Raw genomic sequence first — 26,419 nt, 5'->3', positions numbered from 1 at the left:
ACTATCCTTAACGTAGAGCCAAAAAATCAATGACGCAATTTCAAAACTGAGTAAAAGAACGAAGGAGGGAGGGTCGTCATGACGTCAAAGCCATTTTCTCCCTTTAACTGGCTTCCCTATTTACAGCAGCCGCGGAGAACTTCTCGGGAGTCGGGTATCCCTTATCGCGGCACCCAACATTCTCCCCCTTTCTCCAAAAGATGTTAGGGAGCGCTTTCTCCATTGGCCCCAACGATTTTCTCCCTGGCAACCCCCCTTCTCCCTCGGTTCCTTTAAACCCCCTCCCCCCGAACTCCGCTCGATCTTCCTCTCTCCGTTCCTCCAGCGCGGTTCTCTTTGCTTTCTCTTTTTCATTTTCGCGTGGCCCCTCTGGCTCGGGCTTCACCCCCATACGTCGATATTAGGCGGAGCGCGAAGCTAGCGCCATTTCCCCGACGGCGGCCGTTCTGCTTATTATCGGAATCGGTCGTTCTGGGGCCGGAACGACGCCGCGTAACAGGCCGGTAGTAGGGCGAGAGTGAAAAATTTCCTAGCGAGAAAATATCATTTCTATGGTTCCCCCGATATCTGCGGCGTGAACTATCAGGCGCACGGGTAAAGTAAATTTCACTTATGCTAATAATTGATAAGAGGAAGAAATAGGAGGAAAAGTGGTGAGAGAGACGACTGCGCGTTTTTTTCGTTATATATATATACACGGCGGGCTCGACCCGGTTCAACCTTTTGGATTAATTAGCCTTGGCAGATAATATTCTCGACGCGGCGGTGGTGAGTAAAATAACGGAATCGCCGATACACGCACGAAGGATTTAAAAGTGTGGAATACGTGGAAATTAGCGAAGATTCCACTTCGGTGTATAGTTTGTGGTGCGTGCACAGAGGCAGCGGCAGAGAGGTGAGGCAGGCAACGACAGAGAGAGGATTTGCCAGAGGGAGCGCTCGCTCGCGGTCTCGCCTTGAGTCGGCCGACAGTCACTTTGCTCGCCAGCCATGGGGTGTGCTATGAGTGCCGAGGAACGGGCTGCCCTAGCGAGAAGCAAACAAATCGAGAAAAACTTAAAAGAAGATGGAATACAGGCGGCTAAGGATATTAAACTCTTATTATTGGGTATGATCTTCTACTTTCTAAGCCTCGGCTAACCCTTTTTTAAGGCAGGACGCGTTTTGACCCGTTAGGCCTAACCCGAGATGCTGCTGTTCCCCGCCGGAGAAGGGGGGGACTCTCCGGAATACGCCATATTTGATTCCGGCCGGGTTTTTTCACCTATTTTAGCCCCGTATCTTGGACTCGAATACTAATCTTGTAGCCCCGATTCTTGCCGATTCTAACGTCCAAATCCACGACCGATAATTACGTACATATATAATTAACTCTAATCTCACAATTTAGGCTTACATTTTAGGCTAACCGTATTTTTACCCATCATCTTATTTCGCGTCATCCATCTACTTTATATGAAAATGTCATTTAAATATGCTTTTTTCTCTCCCTCTTAACAGGAGCTGGTGAATCCGGAAAAAGTACCATAGTTAAACAAATGAAGTAAGTACTCTTAATTCCAATTTATCCATCATACGGTACGAAATGTCGTTAAAAAATTGACAGTTAGGCTTAGCTATTTTATTTCTTATAAATGTCGAATATCCAATTTCGTCGTAAATTTTATCCCTTTAGATAAAAAAACAACATTTTCGTCGATGTACGCAACAACTCTTTCGATAAAATATCGAAAACCTAGGCTTAAGACTATTTTTCCCCATTACCTTACCCCCAGTGTTACAGAAGGTCAATCGCTGTTGGAACCTGGAATAAGGTGTGGCCTTACCCCCCTAATGCCCGGGCTTCCAAAGACCATCTTCAGTACCCACAATTTCTTCCGCCCCCGCAGTATAATTCCACCAGGATAAACCTTTTATTTCCCTATAAACATGACCTTTTTGAACATTTCATCTTCTATTTTAACCCAAATAGGGAGTATTTTATAAGTAAATGTCAAAATTCCTTAAGCCTCGGCTGCGTATAGTATTCGCCTATATTCGGTATCGATTGGGACAGAAGCCTCAGAGAGCCGCCATTTTCGCTGCGCGGTGAAACAGGCTGAGTCTTCTTTTTATCTGGAGAATTTCTGTTAGGCCCAACGTTTTATTTTCCATCAAAACACTTTTAATTCATTTAGAGTTTGCACTGTTGTATTTTTTAAGTATATTTTTTTAGATTTTCCCCTTGCAGTGTAGTCGGTAGTGGTATTATTTATAAATTTGGCCGGTTCAAATTCGTTTTTTTGGTACTTCTGGGTTTCGCGATTCTCTCGCTTTAGGGGTTTTTTTGTGTTTCGCGATTTCCCCCCGTCAGACAGTTATTTTTAGATAGTTTTTTTTTCTCAAGTTCTTTACTTCATTTTGCCATATTTTACGTCTCTCTTGATTATCTGGCGGGTGATTTTTTAACTTAGAAGCTTCTGATCTCTAAAAGATATACTATTTTTACCCCCCACTTCGGTAGTCGGAAATCCGACCTATTTTTGATCTACTGGCGCCTGTAGAAACACTTTTCCCGGCACGTTCCCGCGCTAGACGGATTAGCCTACTTTTCATTATTTGCCCTCTTTTTGCTAGATACTCGGCAAATATCAAATAAAGTTATTTATGTTAAGCAAAGCCTATATTTTAAGAACTAAAATTTTATTTTCAATTATCCTCTGTAATTTAATTTTATTAAATTTCAATTAAATATAAGTATTTATTTTAACCGTAAGTTAAATTTTCTGTACATTTCGGCAATATACGTTGAAATAAGATTAATATAAAACTTATAATTTTGATTTTTGTAGTATATAATTTATTTTATTTTACCAGTTCAAATACAGGGAATAAATATCTTTTGCTTCTTCTAGTTCACTAACAACAGAGTTTCCACGCGTCAGGGAAATCAGGGGAAAGTCAGGGAATTTTAAAATGAGCCTAAAATGTCAGGGAATTTTAAGAATTTGTAATCATTCAGAGAAAATTCAGGGAATTCAGTTTTATCTTGACACTTTTTTAAGGTGTTTTACTCTCGATCTATGGCAAATTTTATTATTATTATCTAGATCCGTGAAAGCTTTTTCAACTTTGAAATAACTTAACTTAATTTATTAACTTCTGATAAATGTAAAAGTTAAAACTGTCTAATTTTGGCCTTAAAAAGTCAGGGAAAATAACTTAAAATGGTCAGGGATAACAGGGAATATTTAAATCTGATAATATTGTAACAAACCTGAACAAAATACAAGCAGTTGAATGACCTACGCAAGGTTGCCCGAAGTTACCTTATCAATGAAAACTTCATTCTATAAGAAACCCATATTAGGGTTAAACAAATTCCAAACATGGTTTAAAAGTAAATTATTAACATTAAATCATAGGTTAATTTCGTAAAATCAAAGGAATGACCTTTAATGCCCCATGAGGGGGAGTCTACGCCATAGGGGGAGGTCGATAATGAACGTTTTTTAATTAAAATTAAAATGAACCGATTTCCTATTCTTCTTCCGCGAATTGTTCTCTTTGGAGCCGTCAATTAAAACCCCCGTTCAGTCACCCCCCCCCCCCTTGACTTCAACTAATCGACAAATGGCGAATTCATACAACTTCGGAGATAGGAATAAATTTATTTTTTATCCCGATCAATCTACCAAATTTAAATGAACTTTTCAGGGCTCCCAGAGTACCTATAATCTCTATATTTTGAAATTGTTCCTAATTTTTCCCATTTTACCAAAATTATACCTATAAATCCCTGTAATTTTAAAAATTGTCATTAGATAGCTGCTAAAAACTCTTATGGGAAATACTGGGTTTTTAAAAAGATTATGCAAAAATGTTAAGGAGTTGTAGGGGTGAGTTGAGAAGTATGCCGGTTTTTTCCCATTTTCCTACGATGAGTTAAAAGAGCGCCAGAGAGCTTCAAAGCGTGGCCTACTAGCCCCTGGAAGTAGGCTGCAACAAGCGCAAAACCAAGCAGCGGGGACTTGAAATTCGGTTTAAGTTTACTTTTTTACGCTGGTTACCTCGATTTGTTTACCTGCTGCTTGGTTTGGCGCTGGTTTTAATGATGGAACTTATAATAATAAAAATATTACCAAATAACTACTGATTTATTTATCAGGTAATTTAATCTAATTTTTAATTAGTTTAATCTTTGATTTAAAATTGACACCATCTGCTAATATTTAAAATCGAACTCCAATGACGTCACAACTGTGAAATAACTTTATCTAGTGTTGTTAATTTTCCGGAAAAATAAAATGCGGAAAATTTTCCGCAAATCGGAAAATTAAAAAATTGAAACATAAATTCCTTTTTAAGGATTTTTAATGTTTTTAACTTTTTATCGATATAAAATGTCTAATATCAGTAAACATACTACAAAACATTAATAGTGTTACATTGTTAATCAGTTTAAACTAGTCTAGATGTTTAGTTTTACTTTCAGATTCGAAAAAATGAGGCGAAAATGCCGCTTTATTTAAATTTGCAAACAATATATTAGACTAATCATGGAATGAAAACTTTTTTTATATTTTTGCGGAAAATTACGGAAAAGTTTCCGGAAAAAAGGCCTCGGTCATTTTCCGGAAAATTTTCCGACTTACAACATTAACTTTATCCCTTATCACATATGAAAAACCAGCGAATCTTAATCTTAATTAATTTAGTCGTTACTTTAAGATTGACACCATCTGGTAAGAATTTTTTAAAATAGGAATTGGAAAAAAAAGCCAAAATAATAACATTTTCAATTGGAACTGAAAAAAGAGATAACCAAAGATTTAGGTATTCTCCAGTCATACCATACTACCGTAATTTGACCCTCATAGGGGGAAGGCGTAACGCCCCCATCAAAGCAGACACTATCGCAGCTGCTCGTGATATTCCTCGTGTAAGTTTTCAGGTACGAACGAAACGCAACCCTCAAATTCATTTCAAGCAGGGAGAAAACATTTAAGCCATCCTTTCTGTAGAAATTAACGCAAACTGTACACCCTTCCGCGGGCTTTAGGTAGGCTACCAGGAAGCGGGAGTGGAGGCGGTTATTTTAAGCTTAACGTGTTAGATGCGAAGGCAGCCCATAGATAAATGTTGACCCGAAGAAGCCCGTGAAAAGTCTGCAAAACAAGCAGATAAGATGCCACGCGAGGCTTCATCCAGCCTTAAATCACCGTCAATATTATTATTGCGGACAATCTTTCTATACAGTATACTATGTATTTAGGATTTCATTTCCATGGACAGAGTACTCTGTAGAGAGACTCGCGGTTACTATTTGTCAGCGTGTTTTTATACGGCGTATTTCTTTTCAAATAATAATAATAATAATAATAATACATATTGGTTTTTTATAATTTTTCCCTAATTGGTTTTTGTAGAGGTTTTTTAAAATAGTGTTTTGAACGATAAATAGCTGATTAAGAGGTTTTTTTAAAATATCATTTTGAACTACAATTGTTAATTTTCCAGAAAAATTAAATTCGGAAAATTTTTCGCAAATCGGAAAATTTAAAACATACATTATTTTATATTTTTTATAGATTATTATTTGACTAGACGTTTAGTCTAAATTTTGTATTCGATAAAATCATAAGTAAATGAACCGAAGTTATTGAAATAGCGCTCAGAATCGGAGGGCGTTTTCCTAATGAAAACGATGATAAAATAGAGTCAAATAGAAGCTAATTTCCAACCCCTCTTTTGATGCGATAAATTGCACTTGGGAATTGTTGGTATAGCTATTTCTATGTATAAAAAATAGTTTTATAAAAAACAAAAACTTTTTTTTTCGGTTTAGGAGCGCGCAAAATTTTAAATTCGAGGTAAAAATTTAACTTCTTAAGGAAAACGCCTCCAACATGGGTATTATAGCAGTCTGATAACTTCGGTTCATTTACCTCTGCTAGTAGTGTTGTAAGTCGGAAAATTTCCCGGAAAATTTTACCAGGGAATTTTTTCCGGAAATGTCCCGTATTTTTCCGCAAAAATATAAAAAAAAAGTTTTAATTCCATGATTAGTCTAATATATTGTTTTCAAATTTAAATAAAGAGGCATTTTCGACTCATTTTTCGAATCTGAAAGTAAAACCGAAACTCTAGACTAGTTTAAACTGATTAACAATGTAGCACTATTAATGTTTTGTAGTATGCTTACTGATATTAATTATTTTATATCGATAAAAAGTCAAACAAATTGAAAACCGTTAAAAAGGAATTTATGTTTCAATTTTTTTTTCTGATTTGCGGAAAATTTTGCGCAATTCTGAAAATTTTCCGGAACATTTTCTGGAAATTTTTCCGCATTTTATTTTTCTGGAAAATTAACAACACTAAGCTAGGCTAGTACACCTTAGGCCCAAGTCATCGAGCCATTAAGACCTTGTGTGGCCCTGGGCCCAAGCTAATTTTGATGCCCTCTTTCATTGGCGTATGGATGGAAAATGCAATTTCAATGTAGACTTCGCAGATATTTTACAAATTTATCAAAAAATTAATCGGATAATATAGAGATATAAATTACTTGATCAAAACGTTTTACGGATAATTTTGAGAGCTTTATCTATTGAATAAAAGTTAACCATCCCCGACCTCTAAGAACCAGCCAGACTGTCTTAAGCCGGATTTATCCACCGAATAAAATCCATGGTTGAAAACACTTTTTTATTATATTAAAAAAAAATGAGAAATGAATTAGAAAAATTGAAAAAACTAAAACTTGACCTTCACTTTTTGTAGTAAGTAATGAGAGCTAGCAATTAGGGGATCTTAAAATTAATTTTGCGAGTGAAAATACGCCGCCATGTTAGGGTATAAAAGCGGGTAAATAAGTCTGCTATACCTCACAATGTAAAGGTACTGTCACTCCCAAAAACGTCATTTTGAAATCGGGCAATTTGAGTAATGAGGGCTAGATAAGCATTTTGAGCATTTTTTATTAATGGTTTTAACCGGTTTAGGTCACCGGTTACATCCAGTTTTAACCATACTGAATTTTTAAATTTAAAAAAAGCCGGTTTTTGGCCAACCCTATTCGGCCTATTGGGTAATCCGGCCCTGCATCGAGCGACTTTTAATGCCTTTAAATCAGGTGGCCGAGTTAAATTGCGTATAGGAGTTTGGTGGAAAGTCCTTCAGACCAGGCGAGCCAACAGCTCCCTACACTCACTATTACCGTTAACTCCAACAAGTTTTTTTGTAAATGGGAAACTGAAGATCTCTGAGGAAAACCCCTTTAATCCGTGGGCAGAGAACTTGCAAACCCAACGCGGAAGGAGTTTTCACCCAGTGTAGAGGTCGGCGGAACAAATAAATTAACCGGCAAAATTTCCATTATTCATAAAAACTTTGGTTAACTGTTTATTTACGAACATTTTATACGAATAAACAACGATTTAACACGCAAAAATAATCTTTTTTTTTTCGGATTTTTTTGGATAATTGTCGGTTATGAATACAAATAAATAATTGGATAATTTCTTATTCAAATGCTGATCTCTAACCCAGTGCCACAAGCTAGGATCGAACCCGGTTCCTCCTGCTGCGATGAAAATGTAATAGGCGAATTATTTTAGCCAGTGACCGAATTATTTTTGATTTATTATGGTCAGAGCCTGCCAAACGGTGGCTCAAATTTGATTCCAAAATTATATCCAAAATTGGACAGATCCAAATTCGATTTGGGTCGACAAAATGTGTCTAATTTTGGCCTTAAAAAGTTGGGGAAATCTCTTAAATGTACGTAGTTTGAAGTTTCAAGAGATAAAAATGACATCTCCTATATTTTATAATTTTTTCTATATTTTCAATGCGTTCCTATAACTTCCTTTATTTACACTATTTTCCAATTTTGTCGTAAATTTGTGACATTTTTGGGCTTCACCCGTTGCAATTATGTCGTTTGATATCCAAATCTACAAATAATTTTAGAATCAAATTCCCTTTAAAAACCATGGATTTTCACTTCAAAAGTACTTGAAATCTATATTTTCCAGTATTTTTAATATAATTTATATAATATTATATTTTCTTGTATAAAATCTGTGGTCATCCTGAGCGTTAATCGACAATGTAGTGCAGGGTTGCCACACGTCAGGGAAAAGTCAGGGAATTTAAAAATGGGCCTAAAAGGTCAGGGAATTTTAAGAATTTGTAAAAAGTCAGGGAATTCAATGTTATTTTGACACTTTTTGGAGGTAATTTTACTTTATATCTATGACAAATTCTGTGATTACTATTTGGTTCCTTGAAAGTTTTTATAATTTTTTTTACGGTGCAATAACCCTTGTACTGAAATATATGTTGATTTAAATTTATTAACTTCTGATAAAAGTCAAAAATAAAGTTCAAACTTGTCTAATTTTGGCCTTAAAAAGTCGGGGAAATCTTTTAAAATGGTCAGGGAATATATTGTGGCAACCCTGTAATAATCAGCTAGGCTAATACCCAAGGCACCACCCCTGGTCCAAGACTCCAAGTCTATAATTTTCCTATATTTCCTATATTTAAGCATGTTCGGTTAAATTACAACTGATAAAATTTTAAAAGATTTAATTAGTTATTTTTCTCGTCAAGTTAATATTGAAATCATGAGGGAGCAAATTCTAGAATTTAATCTAATGAAACTCCTTTAAATTGCTAATTTAGTTCTATAATTATCCTATAATTTTGAAATTTTTATCCTATAAATCCTATATATTTTTGATCACTTTTGGCTGATAAAAGTCAAATATAAAGTTCAAAATTGCCTAATTTTGGCCTTAAAAAGTCAGGGAAATCTTTTAAAATTTTCAGGGAAAACAGGGAATTTGAATCTGAGAATATGGTGGCCACCCTGTACTAGGTCCATAACATGACGTACATCGTTGTTTGTCCCTCTATCGCTGGATTTATTGTTTAATCAAAGATAGATGGTTATTAAAAGAATGACAGGGCTTGCTGTTGAACAGCCTCTCAATGGCGGACAAGCGTTGTTAATTGAGTGGAAGGACTGTGGGAACCTCCTTTGTTTCCCAACGTTGAGTGGTATTGATCAAAATTGATTTATGTCTGATTGTCGTTTATTTACGGTATTTGAGGTGCTAATATGGGGATCTACTTGAGACTTGGTTGCTCCAAAAGCAGGTCTTGGAGTGTCTAATGTGTCAAACCAGAAGTTAATAAAATATTTATCACGAGAAAAGTATCAGGACTGGTACTTGATCTGGAAAACCTAGAAAAACGTAGAAAAATCAGGGAATTTGAAAACAGCTCCAAAAATTTCAGGGAAAAGTCAGGGAATTTGAAAACAGCTCCAAAAATGTCAGGGAAAAGTCAGGGAATTTGAAAACGGCTCCAAAATGTGAGGGAAAAGTCAGGGAATTTGAAAACGAGATTTTTCTCCTACAAAACCATATTTTCCCGGTGTTATAGTTTTAGTAAGAGTTACTCGGCGGAACAGATAAATTAAGCGTCAAAATTTCGGTTAACTGTTTATTTATGGATATTATTCCGATAATTTTCGGTTATGGATAAAAACAAATATAACGGGTATTTAGCCTTGCACCATTTAGCCGTGAAAAATCCACGGAAACCTGTAAAGCGAATATTTTTCGCCGTGCATCAAGAGGAGCCGGGTTCAATCCCAGCTTGTGGCACTGGGTGAAAACTCGGAACAACTCCTTCTTTTCTCTCCCCTTGGTTCTAGGAGCAACAAACAGCACCTCACACGAGGAAAACGCAAAACGTCAAAAGTCGTGCATTTTCTTGTGTACAGTTCGAGGGGTAAGCCACACTGTGAACTCGGTGTACACTACCGTACCTTTGACAGTGCTAAATGGAACTCGCGAACTCTTGAAAATATGTACCTTTAACAGTGCAAAATGCACGAACTCGGTGTACAGATTCTTTGAGACTGTCTTACCCATCGGTACAGTTTTCATTGGTTAGATGCTTTAGCGCCTGCTGCCGTCGGAAGGGTTAGAGTATGCAATAACTGGTGGCTTTACCGGTGAGTCGGGGTCCGGCTCTTGTAACCCATAAGGGCGGTGGCGAACTGGGAGATGTTAGCTCTGATCAAATGGTCCTATCTCCACCTCCGACTTCGGTCAGGTTTGGGCTGGAAACTGGGTTTCGGATCAGGCTAACGGAGAGGGTCCAGGCAAACTGGTCACCTCGGCGGATTGGGTAGCCTGCTGTGGGGCGGCGGGCCTCCGTATGAGGGCACGGTGGTCCTGTTTCCCGGCGTTTTGGAGCACACCGGGATCTCCGGTGCCAGCTGTGCCGGGTTATGTGGACCGCTGTGTATGACTCTTTACCTAGTACGTCGGTAGGGTGTCGGCTGGAGTTGCTACAGCATCCATTCTTAATCCCACTGCTGTGTGTGAAGTGGGGATTGGTCCACCCATTGCTGCACCTTCTGCTGGGTTGAGCGGCTCGCGTCAAAAGTGCGACCATCAGTAGTAGGGTACTACTACCCATGCTGGATTTGTCACCTGTCCGGGCTTGTGGACGCTGGCTTAGGGCACTATGATGATCGGCCTCCGGTGGTATGGCCCCTGTTACTATAGGTCGTCGGAAGGGGAAAATTTGGAAATTATCTTCCCCTTTTCGTAAAACATTCAGCGTAAAGGCTCGGCCAATGAAATTTGTACACTGCGTTAGCGTGTTTAAAGGCTAGCTGCGTTCTCCTTGCGTTTGTTGCTCGTAGCCCTGGTTTAAGGGGTTTTATCACAAGCTCTTCGGTTTCCACCTTCCATAGAAACCTGTTGAGGTTAACGGTATTTAGTTAGTGTAGTTAGCTGTCGCCTCGCGTGGAATGAAGGGCTTGCCAACACCCTCTAGAGCTGAAAAAAAAACCAGTTCCTAAAAATGAAATTAGTTTTTTTTGGTTTAAACCAGCTTTTTTGTTTTTAACCAGTTTTTATTAAAACATGGGTTTATATTATTTTTAAACTATTTTTTCGCTTGTATTAATTCTTTTTACCTGTACGTTCTGTTCTTAATTAAGTAAAATTTAATTTGAGTTAAAGTACTAAAATTATTTGCCCAGATTAAAAAATTAACTTTTTTTATTTTCTGGGACTATATACCTAAAGGGCTTACACTTCTTGGACTCTCTTTAACATCATTGTGAAAGACTTTAAACAAACACACTTGGTTTAGATACTTTCTCTGTGCCTAGTCGTTTATTATTAGCCAATAATCAACTAAAAAACAGCTGTATCGCTTTAAAATGTGTTGTAGATTTTTTTGGCTTTGAATATTTCAAAAGTTTCGGCAGATCATGTACAAATATTTTGGCCAAGAAGTCGTTTTTGGTTTAGTTTTGTAGTGTTTTGACCAGAAAACCCGTAAATATCAGGGATATATCAGCGGAATAACCCGGAAATATCAGCGATATATGAAATAAATAACCTGGGAAAATTAGGGACATATAAATGAAATAACCTGGGAAAATCAGGGATATATAAATGAAATAACCTGTAAAATTCAGGGATATATCATTGAAATAACCTGAAAAATCAGGGATATATCATTGAAATAACCTGAAAAAATCAGGGATATATCATTCAAATAACCTGAAAAAATCAGGGATATATCATTCAAATAACCTGAAAAAATCAGGGATATATCATTCAAATAACCTGAAAAAATCAGGGATATATCATTCAAATAACCTGAAAAAATCAGGGATATATCATTCAAATAACCTGAAAAAATCAGGGATATATCATTCAAATAACCTGAAAAAATCAGGGATATATCATTCAAATAACCTGAAAAAATCAGGGATATATCATTCAAATAACCTGAAAAAATCAGGGATATATCATTCAAATAACCTGAAAAAATCAGGGATATATAAATGAAATAACCTGGAAAAATCAGGGATATATAAATGAAATAACCTGGGAAAATCAGGGATATATAAATGAAATAACCTGTAAAATTCAGGGATATATCATTCAAATAACCTGTAAAAATCAGGGATATATAAATGAAATAAACTGTAGAAATAAGGGATGTATAAATGAAATAACTTGGAAATATCCTGAAAATCGTTTTTCCAATAGTAGTATAAACCGGTATAAACCTTGATCTAAACGTAGCAATAACCATCTCAATAATACCCATTGAAACTCAAGCCAAATCGGTCGAGCCAGTTTACTTCGTATAACTCACCTAAGACATCCCTATAAACCATGACCTTTTTTCTCGCAGTGACTTCCGCAGCACGGGTCGTTAGGCGACAAAGTCTAAAGCGTACCAAGAACAATTTCCTCTTTTGTACGCTGACTTGTATTTAAATAATTTTTTGTTATTATTATTCGATAAAGCGAGCGTACGTTCTGTGGTAGGTCTCTTTCGCGTAAAGATAAAACTCAACTGGCAAATCGGTGTTGGGCTATTTTTAGAAACGAACCGAAGATCTTGCACGGATAACACCCCCTTTAATTTAAAGACAGTCTATTTTTTCAACGCTATGCCCATCTTTAACGTACGCGACTACGCGGAACTAAATTATTGGCTTGGAAAGTTGACTATTTATCAATGAAAGATTATGGAACTCACCGTGTAAATTATAATATTGTTTACTTTATAAATTGACTTGATAGGACTCCCAGCGATCATATAATTTCTATACGCACGTCAGGAAAATCGGGGAACTTAACAAGTTGGCAAGGCAAAATATACCTCTCCTTGGAAGAATTGTCCCTAGTGGTATTAATATCTCCGCAATTCAGAGTTATTTACTAAAAACGTAATCCCAGTTCCATCCCGCCCGGTATAAAATTTTAATTTTAATTAAAATAATTGAGACGAAACAACCGAGTTTAATTTATTCAGAATATTATAAATTAAGTAGTTACAACAGCGAGGTAGACGTACTAAAACAATGCGCAATTGAATTTAACCCTATTTACAGAACAAGTTATCATTTAAGTATAATACGAAGCAAATTTTATTGAAAGAAACATCTACAGAGGGTATTTGTATTTTGCTCGCTTACGACATACTTTCCGCATCTTTAACGCTCATTTTATTTCAACACTCGCCCTTGATGAAGATACCGTAGAATAGCTATATTCGACATCTGGTAGTGGACGACTCGTAGACTTCCTGTTGACGTTGTGACACATACCGCGTGAAAAAGACCAATACCGTCCAATTTACAATATCATATAATGACTCGCACACCCAGGAAATCATTGACTGCGTTAGAAATCGTAGATGTCCGAATATCCACACCAATAAAAAATGTATTAACAAGAAGCGAAAAACTTACCATTCACAAAGCACAGAAAGCCACTTGACTAAACGACAGCTCGTATATCAATAAATGACCGTAGACGGAATAGTTAGGGCTCTTTATAAATAAAAACAAACGAACCCAATTGATGAACTGCATTAAACATCTTAATCAGTCGAGAAAACGTTTAAAATAAATTACGAAGTAATGACGACCCAGTTAAAAACCCAGACCACTATGTAAACAACTCGATATTTTCTTCATAAATGAACTATTACCAATAAAATCTAATACGCTAAACACACACGCAATAGATAAAAAAAAGACTGAAAAAACGAAATAAATTACAAAAAACTAACGGGTTCTACCCTTTAACCATTTTATCTGCTGACTGCGCTAAAACAAGATTTTACCTTTAAATTTTCATACGTAAAATATTTAGACTTTAACAAGTTCACAAAAATTAAAAAACTAAGTTCAATAAACAATATATACAGATATTGTATTCTTCCGTTTAGTAAAAAAACCCGCCTTATCATAATGGTTCCTTTATTTTAATAGTTTCCCTAAGGAAGTCAATGGTTCGGCGGTGATCTATCCGCATTGTAATAATGCGACCCGAGTTCAATTCCTGAACACGATCAAATTTCACATTGAAATAATTAAAAAATTTATTAAATATAAGATTAACATCATTTATAAATATTTAATTAAATATAAGATTAACATAATTTATAAATATTTAATTAAATATAAGATTAACATAATTTATAAATATTTAATTAAATATAAGATTAACATAATTTATAAATATTTAATTAAATATAAGATTAATATAATTTATAAATATTTAATTAAATATAAGATTGATATAATTTATAAATATTTAATTAAATATAAGATTAACATAATTTATAAATATTTAATTAAATATAAGATTAACATAATTTATAAATATTTAATTAAATATAAGATTAACATAATTTATAAATATTTAATTAAATATAAGATTAATATAATTTATAAATATTTAATTAAATATAAGATTAATATAATTTTTTAAATATTTAATTAAATATAAGATTAATATAATTTATAAATATTTAATTAAATATAAGATTAATATAATTTTTTAAATATTTAATTAAATATAAGATTAATATAATTTATAAATATTTAATTAAATATAAGATTAATATAATTTATAAATATTTAATTAAATATAAGATTAATATAATTTATAAATATTTAATTAAATATAAGATTAATATAATTTATAAATATTTAATTAAATATAAGATTAATATAATTTATAAATATTTAATTAAATATAAGACTAATATAATTTATAAATATTTAATTAAGACTAATATAATTTATAAATATTTAATTAAGACTAATATAATTTATAAATATTTAATTAAGACTAATATAATTTATAAATATTTAATTAAGACTAATATAATTTATAAATATTTAATTAAGACTAATATAATTTATAAATATTTAATTAAGACTAATATAATTTATAAATATTTAATTAAGACTAATATAATTTATAAATATTTAATTAAGACTAATATAATTTATAAATATTTAAAATGATGTAGAATAAATTATAGTACCTAACGTTATAACTACGTAAAGGACATTCGCCAAAGCTGTTTTTTAGAAAAACACCGTAACTTAACAAGCGTCGGTGGCTCAGTGGTTAGAGTAAATCTCTGGCACGCAGCAGACCCGTGTTCGATTCCCGGCCGGCACCAATAAATCGCAAATTGATATTAAGACGAATACCGTGAACAATTGGTGGAAACCCTGCCATTGGACGTTGAGAGGTTGCATAACTCTCAACACTCAACACTCGGTCCGTCCGTTGCAGAGAAAACACCCTTACAAACACAAAAACAACAGACTCAACACCCACAACCGCCAAAACACCAACACAATAAACTAAACACTCACAACCGTCATAACACTAACTCAACAATCACACCCTACACATAAACATTACAATAACGAAATATCCAATCAAACTGAGTTAAAACTCTCGCAACGGTGAGCTTTAACGAAAAATCACCATCCAAACCTAATCCAACCACAAATTAATCCGTTAACGCTAATTCCTAGCAACTGCGAACGCAGAAATTTCGAGAAACTGCGTACGCAATGATTAACCTTTGCACGGAAAGACAGACACGGTGATTGTATAACCCCTCCTAGTGGACCAATAGGCCCTAAAGGGAATTTTAAGTATTTGTAAAAAATCAGGGAATTCAATTTTATCTGGCCACTTTTAGCAGGTTATTTTACTCTAGACCTATGACAAATTCTGTGATTATTAAAATCTTGCTAACGTTGAAATAATCTTTTTACTGAAATATAGATGTATTTAAATTTATTAATTTCTGATAAAAGTAAAATATAAAGTCTTAAAAAGTCACGGAAAATCTCCTAAAATGGTCAGTGAAAACAGGGAATATATTGTAGCAACACTGCTATATTTTCCTATAATTATTTTATGATCGTATAAAATCCTATAATTAAATTTTTATCCTTTATTTCCTATATTTTAAGCATGCTCGATAAAATTTTAAAAGATAATTTCTTATTTTTCTCGTCAAGTTAAAATTGAAATCATGCGGCAGCAATTTCGAAAACATTTGGAATATTATTTTCTGATCTGTTTTACATTGTTATGACTCTGAAATTTTAATCCTATAAATACCTTATATTTTTGATCACTGTTGGCTGGAAGCTCTGTCTAGAATAAGGAACTTCGTGGTCTTGATGGAATGGTTGGGTTTCGTAGGACTCGTGGTAACACGTGACAGCGGAAACGGGGCGTGGCTTACAGTCGTTACTGTTTGCATACGTCACTACAAAGGCGAAGAGTGGCATTACACTTACAAGGAGAGTACCCGAGGTGTTAATTGCCGATTTTGTTCAAAGTCAGGCCTAATGTAGACCTATATGGGATATGAAATTTCCCAAAAGGAGACGTTGCACTACCCATTCGATTTGCCATGGCAACCGAAAAGGTTTTTGACCACTTAAAACAAAAAAATCTCCATTTAAAAAAGTATGGGATTTTCTCGGTTTCATCTACGAAAATTTTAAAAAATTTGAAAATCATGAAATGGGTAATTTGGACCACATTTAGGTAAATTTCATCAAGTTTGGGTAAATTCGTACATTTTTGGGGTAAAATTGTAACAATTTTTGGGTAAAATAAGTATCAAACGATCTTATTTTTGTTTTAATAATAATAATCAGCTAGGCTAATACCCAAGGCACCACCTTAGGCCCAAGTCATCGAGCGACTTTTAAAGCCTTTAATTCAGGTGGCCGGGTTACAATGCGTAGGAGGTTGGTGGCAAGCCCTTCATGCCACGAGAGCCAACCATCCTTACACTAACTCAGGGTGACCAGACTTCCTATATTTTCCTATATTTTTAATGCCTTCCTATAATTTCCTTTATTCTAACCTATTTTCCTATATTTTCCTATATTTTTAATGCCTTCCTATAATTTCCTTTATTCTAACCTATTTTCCTATATTTTCTTATAATTTCACGGTCTTTTGAAAACGAAAGAATTTTTTTGTACGTGTCATAATCTAGTGTAAATACTGCCATTTTCGAACAAAATCTTGAAATGTACGAGCTTTGTAAATCCGCTAAGTGATCCAATAATGCAAGAAAGCAGTGTACAAAACATTATCAATATTCTAGGTGATTCGAGTCGAAGTATACCGATATGCAACAATTACCTTATTATTTTCCCATATTTTTCTTAGCCTATTTAGTTTCCTATAATTCGCCTATTTAATTTCCTATATTTTCCTAAAATTCACCTATTTAGTTTCCTATATTTTCCTATAATTCGCCCCTAAAATTCCTATTTTTCCTATAAAATTTTCAAAGCTTTTTCCTGGTCACCCTGCTAACTATTACCGTTAACTTCAACAAGTTTTTATGGAAGGGGAAACCGAAGAGCTCGGGGGAAAACCCTTAAACCAGTGGGGAGAGCTAGAACTTGCAAACTCAACAAGCTGGGATCGAACCCGGCTTCTCTTGCTGCGAGGCGAAAGTGCTAACCACTCCGACACCCCACCTAAGTGGTCAAAAACAGTTTCGGTTGCCATGGCAAATCGAGTGGGTAGTGCAACGTCTCCTTTTGGGAATTTTCATACCTCAGATAGGTCTACATTACGCCCGACTTTGAACACAATCGGCAATAAACACCTCGGGTACTTTCCTTGTTAGCCCCGCCCAATTGGTAGTCTCGTAAAATTCATATTAGCTTGTGATATCGTAAATGGGGCGTGGCAATCTCCAAGTTGAAAAGCTACAAGCCCGCCCATTTGCTAGTTTCAATAAGTACATATTAATATGTGATCCTGGAAATGTGGCATATCTAACTGTTTGTATTCGTGACTAAAAACGCACTGAGTAGCAGAGGTATAAGCCCCGAGCCCCCGACCAACCGCTAGTAAACGTGATAGGGAAAACACCTAGACAAACCACGCCCTAAGGTGATACATTATGGGAATCTAAATGGGTTCGTACATGACCTGGAAAACCTGGTAACGTCAATTTGAAAATGGTTCCAAAAATTCAGGGAAAAGTCAGGGAATTTGAAAATGGTTCCAAAAATTCAGGGAAAAGTGTGGGAATTTGAAAATGATTCCCAAAATTCAGGGAAAAGTCAGGGAATTTGAAAATGGTTCCAAAAATTCAGGGAAAAGTGTGGGAATTTGAAAATGATTCCCAAAATACAGGGAAAAGTCAGGGAATTTGATATTGGTTCCAAAAATTCAGGGAAAAGTCAGGGAATTTGAAATTGGTTCCAAAAATTCAGGGAAAAGTGTGGGAATTTGAAAATGATTCCCAAAATACAGGGGAAAGTCAGGGAATTTGAAATTGGTTCCAAAAATTCAGGGAAAAGTCAGGGAATTTGAAATTGGTTCCAAAAATTCAGGGAAAAGTCAGGGAATTTGAAAACGGTCCCAAAGTTGTCAAAGAATTTGAAAATGACACCAAAAATCGGGCAATACGTTTTAGAAGATTTATTAAAAATACATATGAAACATTTTGCAAGATTTTACCTCAAAAAGTGTCCTGGAAAACTTGCAAAAGTCAGGGAAATTAAATTTCGTACGAACCGTGTCTTAGGATGTTAGTAAAAATGCACTGAAGGGACTACCTTATAAGTTCCAGTAAAATATACACTATGTTGCATTTCAAAAATGTGTCAAAGCCGGGTGTTTTGAAAAATCAGCGCTTCTAAAAACGAACGTGAAAAACGATTATGTACTTGGCCCATTTTGTTTGGCGGTGCCGTCGTTGGCAAATTTTGATGAAGTGCCCGTAATTGCTCTCAGTTCCAACTCTGTTTATGAATTTTCTTTGGATTCCTCTCTATTTTTAAAAGTTCTCTTTTTCGAACGGTTGAAACGAGTAAGCGAGTTTGCTGATTAATTTGTTTTGGGGGGATTGTCTCGGTTTTGTTTTTGAAAGAAACTTTTACATTGGAAAGTTTAGTCTTTATAATACGCGGTTTCTTCCATTTGCCTGCTCATTGATAGATTTGTTCAAATATAATTATAATTTTCCAACTCCACAAATAGAGACAGAGTTTTGAAAACTTATTTATTTAACAGCGTAGTTGTAAAAAGCGCAAATATTTGTTTGAATTGAAATACTCCTAGGCCTTGTACAATTAAGACGAATTTCGCGAAATAAGTATATGTCTTTCACTGGAAGTAGGCTGACTGCATGGCACACCTGTATTGCAGTAAGCCTACTTCCAGTGAAAAACAGAGTAAACCGAAGATTTTTGTAGCCCCAAAAAAATCAAATCAGTCCGGCTATCTCATTGGTTCCATAAAACTTCGACTCGTTTTCCCTTCCCCCCTTTCGTACCCGGCGATCGATAAATATATCCTTTTGTTTTGATATAATCTAGAGTTCAACAAAGATTAAAATGTTAGTAATATCAAAAGTATATAATATATATATCTTACGAGATAATTATCCGTCTTGTATACTTCGCAAGCTCAATTTCATTTTAAAATATAAATAAATACATTCTTGGCAAGGTTTGTATACGACCTTTAAAACCTGGAAAAGTCAGGGAATTTGTAAATGGTTCCAAAAATTCCGGGAATTTGAAAATGGTCCCCATTCCCCAAATTGTCAGGGAAAAGACAGGGAATTTGAAAATGGTTCCAAAAATTTTAGGGAAAAGTCAGGGAATTTGAAAATGGTTCCAAAAATTTCAGGGAAAAGTCAGGGAATTTGAAAATGGTTCCAAAAAGTCAAAGAATTAGAAAATGGTTCCAAAAAGTCAAAGAATTAGAAAATGGTTAAAAAAATTTGAGGGAAAAGTCAGGGAATTCGAAAATGGTCCCCAAATTGTCAGGTAAAACTCAGGGAATTGGAAAATTGATCCAAAAAGTCAGGGAAATTGAAAATGGTCCCCAAATTGTCAGCTAAAAGTCAGGGAAATTGAAAATGGTCCCAAAATTGTCAGGTTAAAGTCAGGGAATTGGAAAATTGATCCAAAAATCAGGCAAATAAGTTTTTGAAAGATAAAAAGACATATTAAATATTTTGCAAGATTTTACTTTAAACCTTTCATTTATTGTACCAAAATGGTCAGGGGAAACCTGGAAAATTCAGGGAAATTCATTAAGGAAGTTTCGTTCGACCACTGCTTGGTGAAACTCCGGAAAGTCAGAGAATATTTCAGTCACCATCATGCACTACCTTCGAGCAGTGGCCGACAGTTTGACTAGGTTGTCTCTAGTGAGACGGACTTTGAAGTAAACGAATATTTGTAACATCATTTAATAAACCTATTTTCCAACTCATATTACACTCCATCAAAAACGTATCAGCTAAGACGCGCTACGATCTTCTTCTGTTAATTCACCATTGAACTTTAACCCGAGATTACACAAATTACCTGGGATTACTATTTTATCCCGGGACTACCCGAGGGATTACCTAACGAGTGTACACCAGATTACTCGAGTTATTTCCCCCTCGCTTTAACCTCGAATATCCCAGCCGACAGATTAGGTTGGAATTTAAAATTTGGGCTCAGTTCCGATACAATACTTCTACGACAAACATTTCGTCGGTTGAGTCGTGTATAGGCTTCGTGTGTAGTTTATAGAGCTCAGCGTTTGGATAAAAATTAACAACTTATTTTATTTTTATCCATAACCTACAATTATCCGAAAATATAAATTATTTTTTGCATGTTAAATCGTTGTTTATCCATGGATAATATCCATAAATAAACAGTTAACCAAAGTATTTACGATTAATCGAAATTTTGTCAGTTAATTTTTATGTTACGCAGAGCTCTAGTAGTTTACATTTTGATCACAAGTATCGCCGCATACCGACCGAGTTTTAAATTGAATATATGAAATAGTGTTGTTAATTTTCCGGAAAAATAAAATGCGGAAAATTTTTCAGAAAATTTCCTGGAAAATTAAAAAATTGAAACATAAATTCCTTTTTAAGGATTTTTAATGTTTTTAACTTTTTATCGATATAAAATGTCTAATATCAGTAAACATACTAAAAAACATTAATAGTGTTACATTGTTAATCATTTTAAACTAGTCTAGACGTTTAGTTTTACTTTTAGATTAGAAAAAATGAGGCGAAAATTCCGCTTTATTTAAATTTGCAAACAATATATTAGACTAATCATGGAATGAAAACTTTTTTTAATTTTTTCGGAAAAATACGGAAAATTTTCCGGAAAAAAGGCCTCGGTCATTATCCGGAAAATTGTCCGAGCGGGAAATTTTCAGCGGAAAATTTTCCGACTTACAACACTAATATGAAAGCTGCCTGCGCGTTCAAAATTCTCTCCGCACAACAGCTGAAAGTTTCACCCGAAAAACATTGAAATTCAAAAGTCGACTGATATTAAGGCTTACGAATTCAATATAGAAGGGCTCGTTCAATTTCGCGCGCGCCTCCTGAAAGAAAAATAAATGCGCGCGCGCTCTCATCTTTAGCCTTACCAAGAATCTAAGGGGACTCACGGCTCCCGATATTTAGACACGGTAGGCGTCAGGGCTGGACATAAGGCACTAGTCACGGCATTTGACTAGTGAAAAATTTACCTAAATATTCATAAATGATGGCGAATATGGCGTATCATAAATTCATCATTCATTAATACCATTTTATTTAAAAAAAATCCTATCATGTAACTCAAGTGATAATAAACTCCTATTTTAATTCTGAATTTCTGACGAGTAAAGTGAAATGTGTGGCTGTCCTTCTTGTTTTTATACCCCCCCCCCCAATTTTACCCCCTAGTCAGTGACTACTAAAATAAATTAAGATAGGAGGCTCACTAGTCAGGCTGACTATTAAAAAATATCCTTATGTCCAACCCTGGTAGGCGTGGCCTAAATCGGTACGCCAGCCGCTTTGAAAAAGTTAGTTTAGGCTTCTAAAGTTCATTAAATTTTAGTTTAGAAATGAAATGGATTCCAGTGAATTTGATTAAAAAACCTCAGCCCTACGCGTCTTACTGGCTATTTTTACTTAACACAATGGATAATTACCATTACCTAAACTTTTAAAGAACCAATTTCAAAAATAAAATAAGACTAATCATTGAACCGACAACAACGGCGCCATTTTGTCAAAATTGAACGTGAATTCTGCAGATTCTCCACGAAACTACGACCTATATGTTAGAAGGATATGAGGCGAGGACGAAAAATGTCAGCGCCGGCGGTGGATCATGCGCGATAGAGAATCCGTCTTTAGATTCCGTCAAGGACAAAACATGGAGGAAGCGCCGCCAAAATTTGTCCTTGAGGGAATAGAAACAAGACGTCCCACGTTTAGAGGCTCTCTTAATATCGACGGCGCTGCTGGCGTTTTGAAAACACGGGCTGGCCGGAGCGCTAACTATCCTTCTAACATATAGGATCCTTGCTACGCCGGAAATCGACTTCAGCGACGCTACGGTTGTCCACATGGAACTAAAATTTGCCGTGATTTTCCTATTCCCAGTATTCACGCGTGCTTTTTAAGGCCTGAACAGTGAGTCCCCTTAGATTCTGAGTCTATGGCCTTACAAATAAAACTAACATAAACACGTGAATATTTTATTAGTAACTTGCAGCATTTATTGCTAAATAGAGAGTGTTAGTTAAAATAATTGATATCTTAAGCTCCGGTAAAAATGTATGATATCCTAGGTAACGTTTGTACGATCTCCCCTCGCCTTAGAACATTTAAAACCGCTGTTACAACCCCTCCCTGTAATTTGAGAACTCTGCTTTAAAGGGAATATAACCTGCAACGTAATCTTAAGGAAGACCCTTCAAGTTTTCAAATTAACCTGTACAGTGGCGCAGGTGGCGCCAAACATTTTTGAAGCCAAAGACAAGAGCGGTGGGGTTGCAAACGTTGGTGCCCCACACCAAATATCTGATGTTATATTCCCTTTAAGCTGTAAAGACATGGAATATAATATCCTTCAATCTGAACAATTGCTTCCAGGGTTCATACAGACCTGGAAAAACCTTGAAAACCTCGAAATATCAGGGAAATTCCATTTTTTTTGTAAAAATCCAGGAAATCTGGAAAGTTTATGAAGGCTCAGAAAGTTTTTCGTAATAAGTACAAATTTGCATCAATAAGTTTTCCGTAATTAGTACAAATTTGCATCAATAAGTTTTCCGTAACTAGTACAAATTTGCACCAATAAGTTGTCCGTAATAATTTACATCAATAAGTTTTCTTATACAAAATTAATAATAATATTTGACTTTATTACACCTTTTATATGATAACATGGAACCAATTTAGTTTAAATGACAATCATGATATGAGTTACTATGTAAATTGCAGTTTTAATTGTGGTTATCTGGAACCGGGAAAAGTCGGGGAAATATCCGTGGGAAAACCGGAAAATATGAGTAAAATCGAGTTGCCATTAGTTGTATGAACCCCTGGCTTCAGTACCTACAAAATGTATTTTTGCCCTTTCTGAAGTATTTGTATGGTATTAGCGCGAGTAGTGTTGCAAGTCGGAAATTTTTCCGGAAAATTTTCCGTATTTTTCCGAAAAAAAATAATTCCATGATTAGTCTAATATTAGTTGCAAAATTTAAATAAAGCGGCATTTTCGCCTCATTTTTCAAATCTAAAATTAAAACTAAACCTCTAGACTAGTTTAAACTGATTAACAATGTAACACTATTAAGGTTTTGTAGTATGTAAAAAGTAATTTATTATTAAATTTTTTATTTTTCCGATTTGTGGAAAATTTTCCTATAAAATCCTATATTTTCAAAATGTCCTATAACATCCTATATTTTTAGCAAAATCCCAAAAATGTCCTATAACATCCTATATTTTTAGCAAAATCCCAAAAATGTCCTATAATATCCTATATTTTAGCAAAATCCCCAAAAATGTCCTATAATATCCTAAATTTTTAGCAAAATCCCCAAAAATGTCCTATAATATCCTATAGTTTTAGCAAAATCCCCAAAAATGTCCTATAACATCCTATATTTTTAGCAAAATCCCCAAAAAGTCCTATAAAATTCTATAATTTTGATATTTTGCACATTTTAAATTCCGCACTCACAATTGTCACATCAGTAAGTCATTGTAGTCTATACATTGGTTATCGTTAACACTGTTAGCTACTAGTATATTTTTGTGATAAAATGGTTAAATAGTTTATATTTTTTCCCTACCCCGTGATAGCAGATACAACGAATGTTCCCATTTCCGAAATTGAAATGAAAGTTAGCAAGATTTTCCCTCGAATTTTCTTTTAAAATAAAAACATTTTTCCCAATATTGCAAAAATAAAACGCTAAGCAAGATATTAAATAATCTAAAAAGGTAATTTTTTTATTAGTATAGACGATGTTTTCGCCAAATAACGGCTGCGGTTTTTCAAATTGATAATTTTTAATATTTTGCTCACGAATACGGACTGTTTTCACCATAATGTGTTTTCAAGACTTTATTAGCACTTGTTTGGTATATTTAAATACGAAATTACCCACATAGACAGCCCATCGACTCTCGAAGCAGGTGCTTGTATCCGGTTGGGTTCTTTTCAAACAATTTAAAAGTTTGAGCCTATACTCGAAATCAATGTTACCCGAGACAACTAAAGCGGTCGTTATTTAACATTAATAAACATCCGAATAACTTCATGATCTCTTAATTTATATATATAAATATAGTCCTATAAAATTATATAATTTTGAAAAAAGTCCTATAAAATCCTATAATTTTGAAAAAAGTCCTATAAAATTATATAATTTTGAAAAAAGTCCTATAAAATTATATAATTTTGAAAAAGTCCTATAAAATCCTATAATTTTGAAAAAAGTCCTATAAAATTATATAATTTTGAAAAAAGTCCTATAAAATCCTATAATTTTGAAAAAAAGTCCTATAAAATTATATAATTTTGAAAAAAGTCCTATAAAATCCTATAATTTTAGAAAAAGTCCTATAAAATTATATAATTTTGAAAAAAGTCCTATAAAATCCTATAATTTTGAAAAAAGTCCTATAAAATTATATAATTTTGAAAAAAGTCCTATAAAATCCTATAATTTTAGAAATTGAATCCTATTATTCCTAACTAAATATGTCTAAATTCCATTTGAATAAAAATTTCTACATTGGATCGAGTCATTTCCGTAATGGATACTTCATTCGTAAGATCTGTTTTATGAACTTCTGGTTGAACGTAACTTTCCATTCTTTTAATTGAAAAAATACGCGTTGCTAAAATGGTAAATACAATAATAAGTAACAATGGAGAAGGCGGTAGTTTTCAACAGGCCAACGATTTTGGGGTTCTTACTGGCGTTAGTTTTAAAATATGTAGCACACCGAGGTTGCGCCCGGAGCTGGGCCACACCCTGTTTCACCCCCCATGTCCGCCCCCACTATGTCTCTGGCTGGCTTTCTCTGCTCCGTTCGATCCACGCTCTAAACCCAACTTGAAACTACCCAACTATTTGTAGAGCAATGACGAAAGCTACTTTTCAAACTTTCATTACATCGTTTCTACTTTTCGAAATTAACGTAATTTGTAATGTACATTAAGCGTTGGAAATATAGCGCCATCTGTCGTTATATTCTTAAACTAAATAGCAGACGACTTTTTAAGGTGTTTAGCAAACGACTTACCCCAATTTTATTGAGCACCAGGGTGACCACACTTCCTATATTTTATAATTTTTCCTATTATTTTATAATTTTTCCAATATTTTATAATTTTTCCAATATTTTATAATTTTTCCAATATTTTGTAATTTTTCCAATATTTTATAATTTTTCCAATATTTTATAATTTTTCCAATATTTTATAATTTTTCCAATATTTTATAATTTTTCCAATATTTTATAATTTTTCTAATATTTTATAATTTTTCCAATATTTTATAATTTTTCCAATATTTTGTAATTTTTCCAATATTTTATAATTTTTCCTATATTTTATAATTTTTCCTATATTTTATAATTTTTCCTATATTTTATAATTTCTCCTATATTTTATAATTTTTTCCTATATTATATATTTTTCCTATATTTCAATTGTCGTCCAAATCTTCCTATAATTTGTCAATTTTCATATTTTTCGATATATTTTTTATACTTCGCGCTTTGCTTTCAATATAGTTTTAAAGTTCGATAGAAGGCGCTCAAAAACAGCCAGTTGTTTTACTAAACCACTAATATAATTGGCTGATGATTTAAAATGAAAATGTAATATTACTTTAATACATTTAATTATTCATGAAGTTTGTGATGTTTTCATATTAAATGTAATATTTATATTCAACCAAAGTTCCTTTAAAATAATTTGTTTTATCTTTATTAAAATTATTCCTATAATTTCCTATAAATTAAATTTTATCTAGTCACGAGGTCTGTGATGTTTTCTTATTAAATGTAATATTTATATTCACTCAAAGTTCTTTTAAAAGTGCTGGTTTGTTTTATCTTTATTAAAATTAGTCCTATATTTTCCTCTAAATTCAGCTGAACGTTGCTATAATTTCTTATACTCGTATTTACCTAAATATTATTACTATAATTTTCTATATTTACCTAAATATTATTA

The 26,419-nt window shown here is 34.0% G+C and overlaps 1 protein-coding gene across 1 annotated transcript in view; it reads left to right on the top strand.

The window, feature by feature from the left end:
- The first annotated feature begins 472 nt into the window (after positions 1-472).
- Galphao (G protein alpha o subunit) overlaps positions 473-26,419 on the top strand; it is an 86,918-nt gene continuing 60,971 nt past the window's right edge. Inside the window, exons 1-2 of the mRNA XM_090168875.1 lie at positions 473-1,108; positions 1,501-1,543. Of these exons, the coding sequence (XP_090025001.1) occupies positions 991-1,108; positions 1,501-1,543 (161 nt within the window). The 5' untranslated portion in view covers positions 473-990. The remainder of the gene's footprint in view (positions 1,109-1,500; positions 1,544-26,419) is intronic.

The sequence above is a fragment of the Leiobunum rupestre genome, chromosome 3 (assembly GCF_980474605.1).
Source record: "Leiobunum rupestre chromosome 3, qqLeiRupe1.1.hap1, whole genome shotgun sequence".
In the NCBI taxonomy this organism is placed as follows: domain Eukaryota; kingdom Metazoa; phylum Arthropoda; class Arachnida; order Opiliones; family Sclerosomatidae; genus Leiobunum; species Leiobunum rupestre.
The sequence above is the reverse complement of the archived record's forward strand: the minus strand, read 5'-3'. Positions and strand labels throughout refer to the sequence as shown.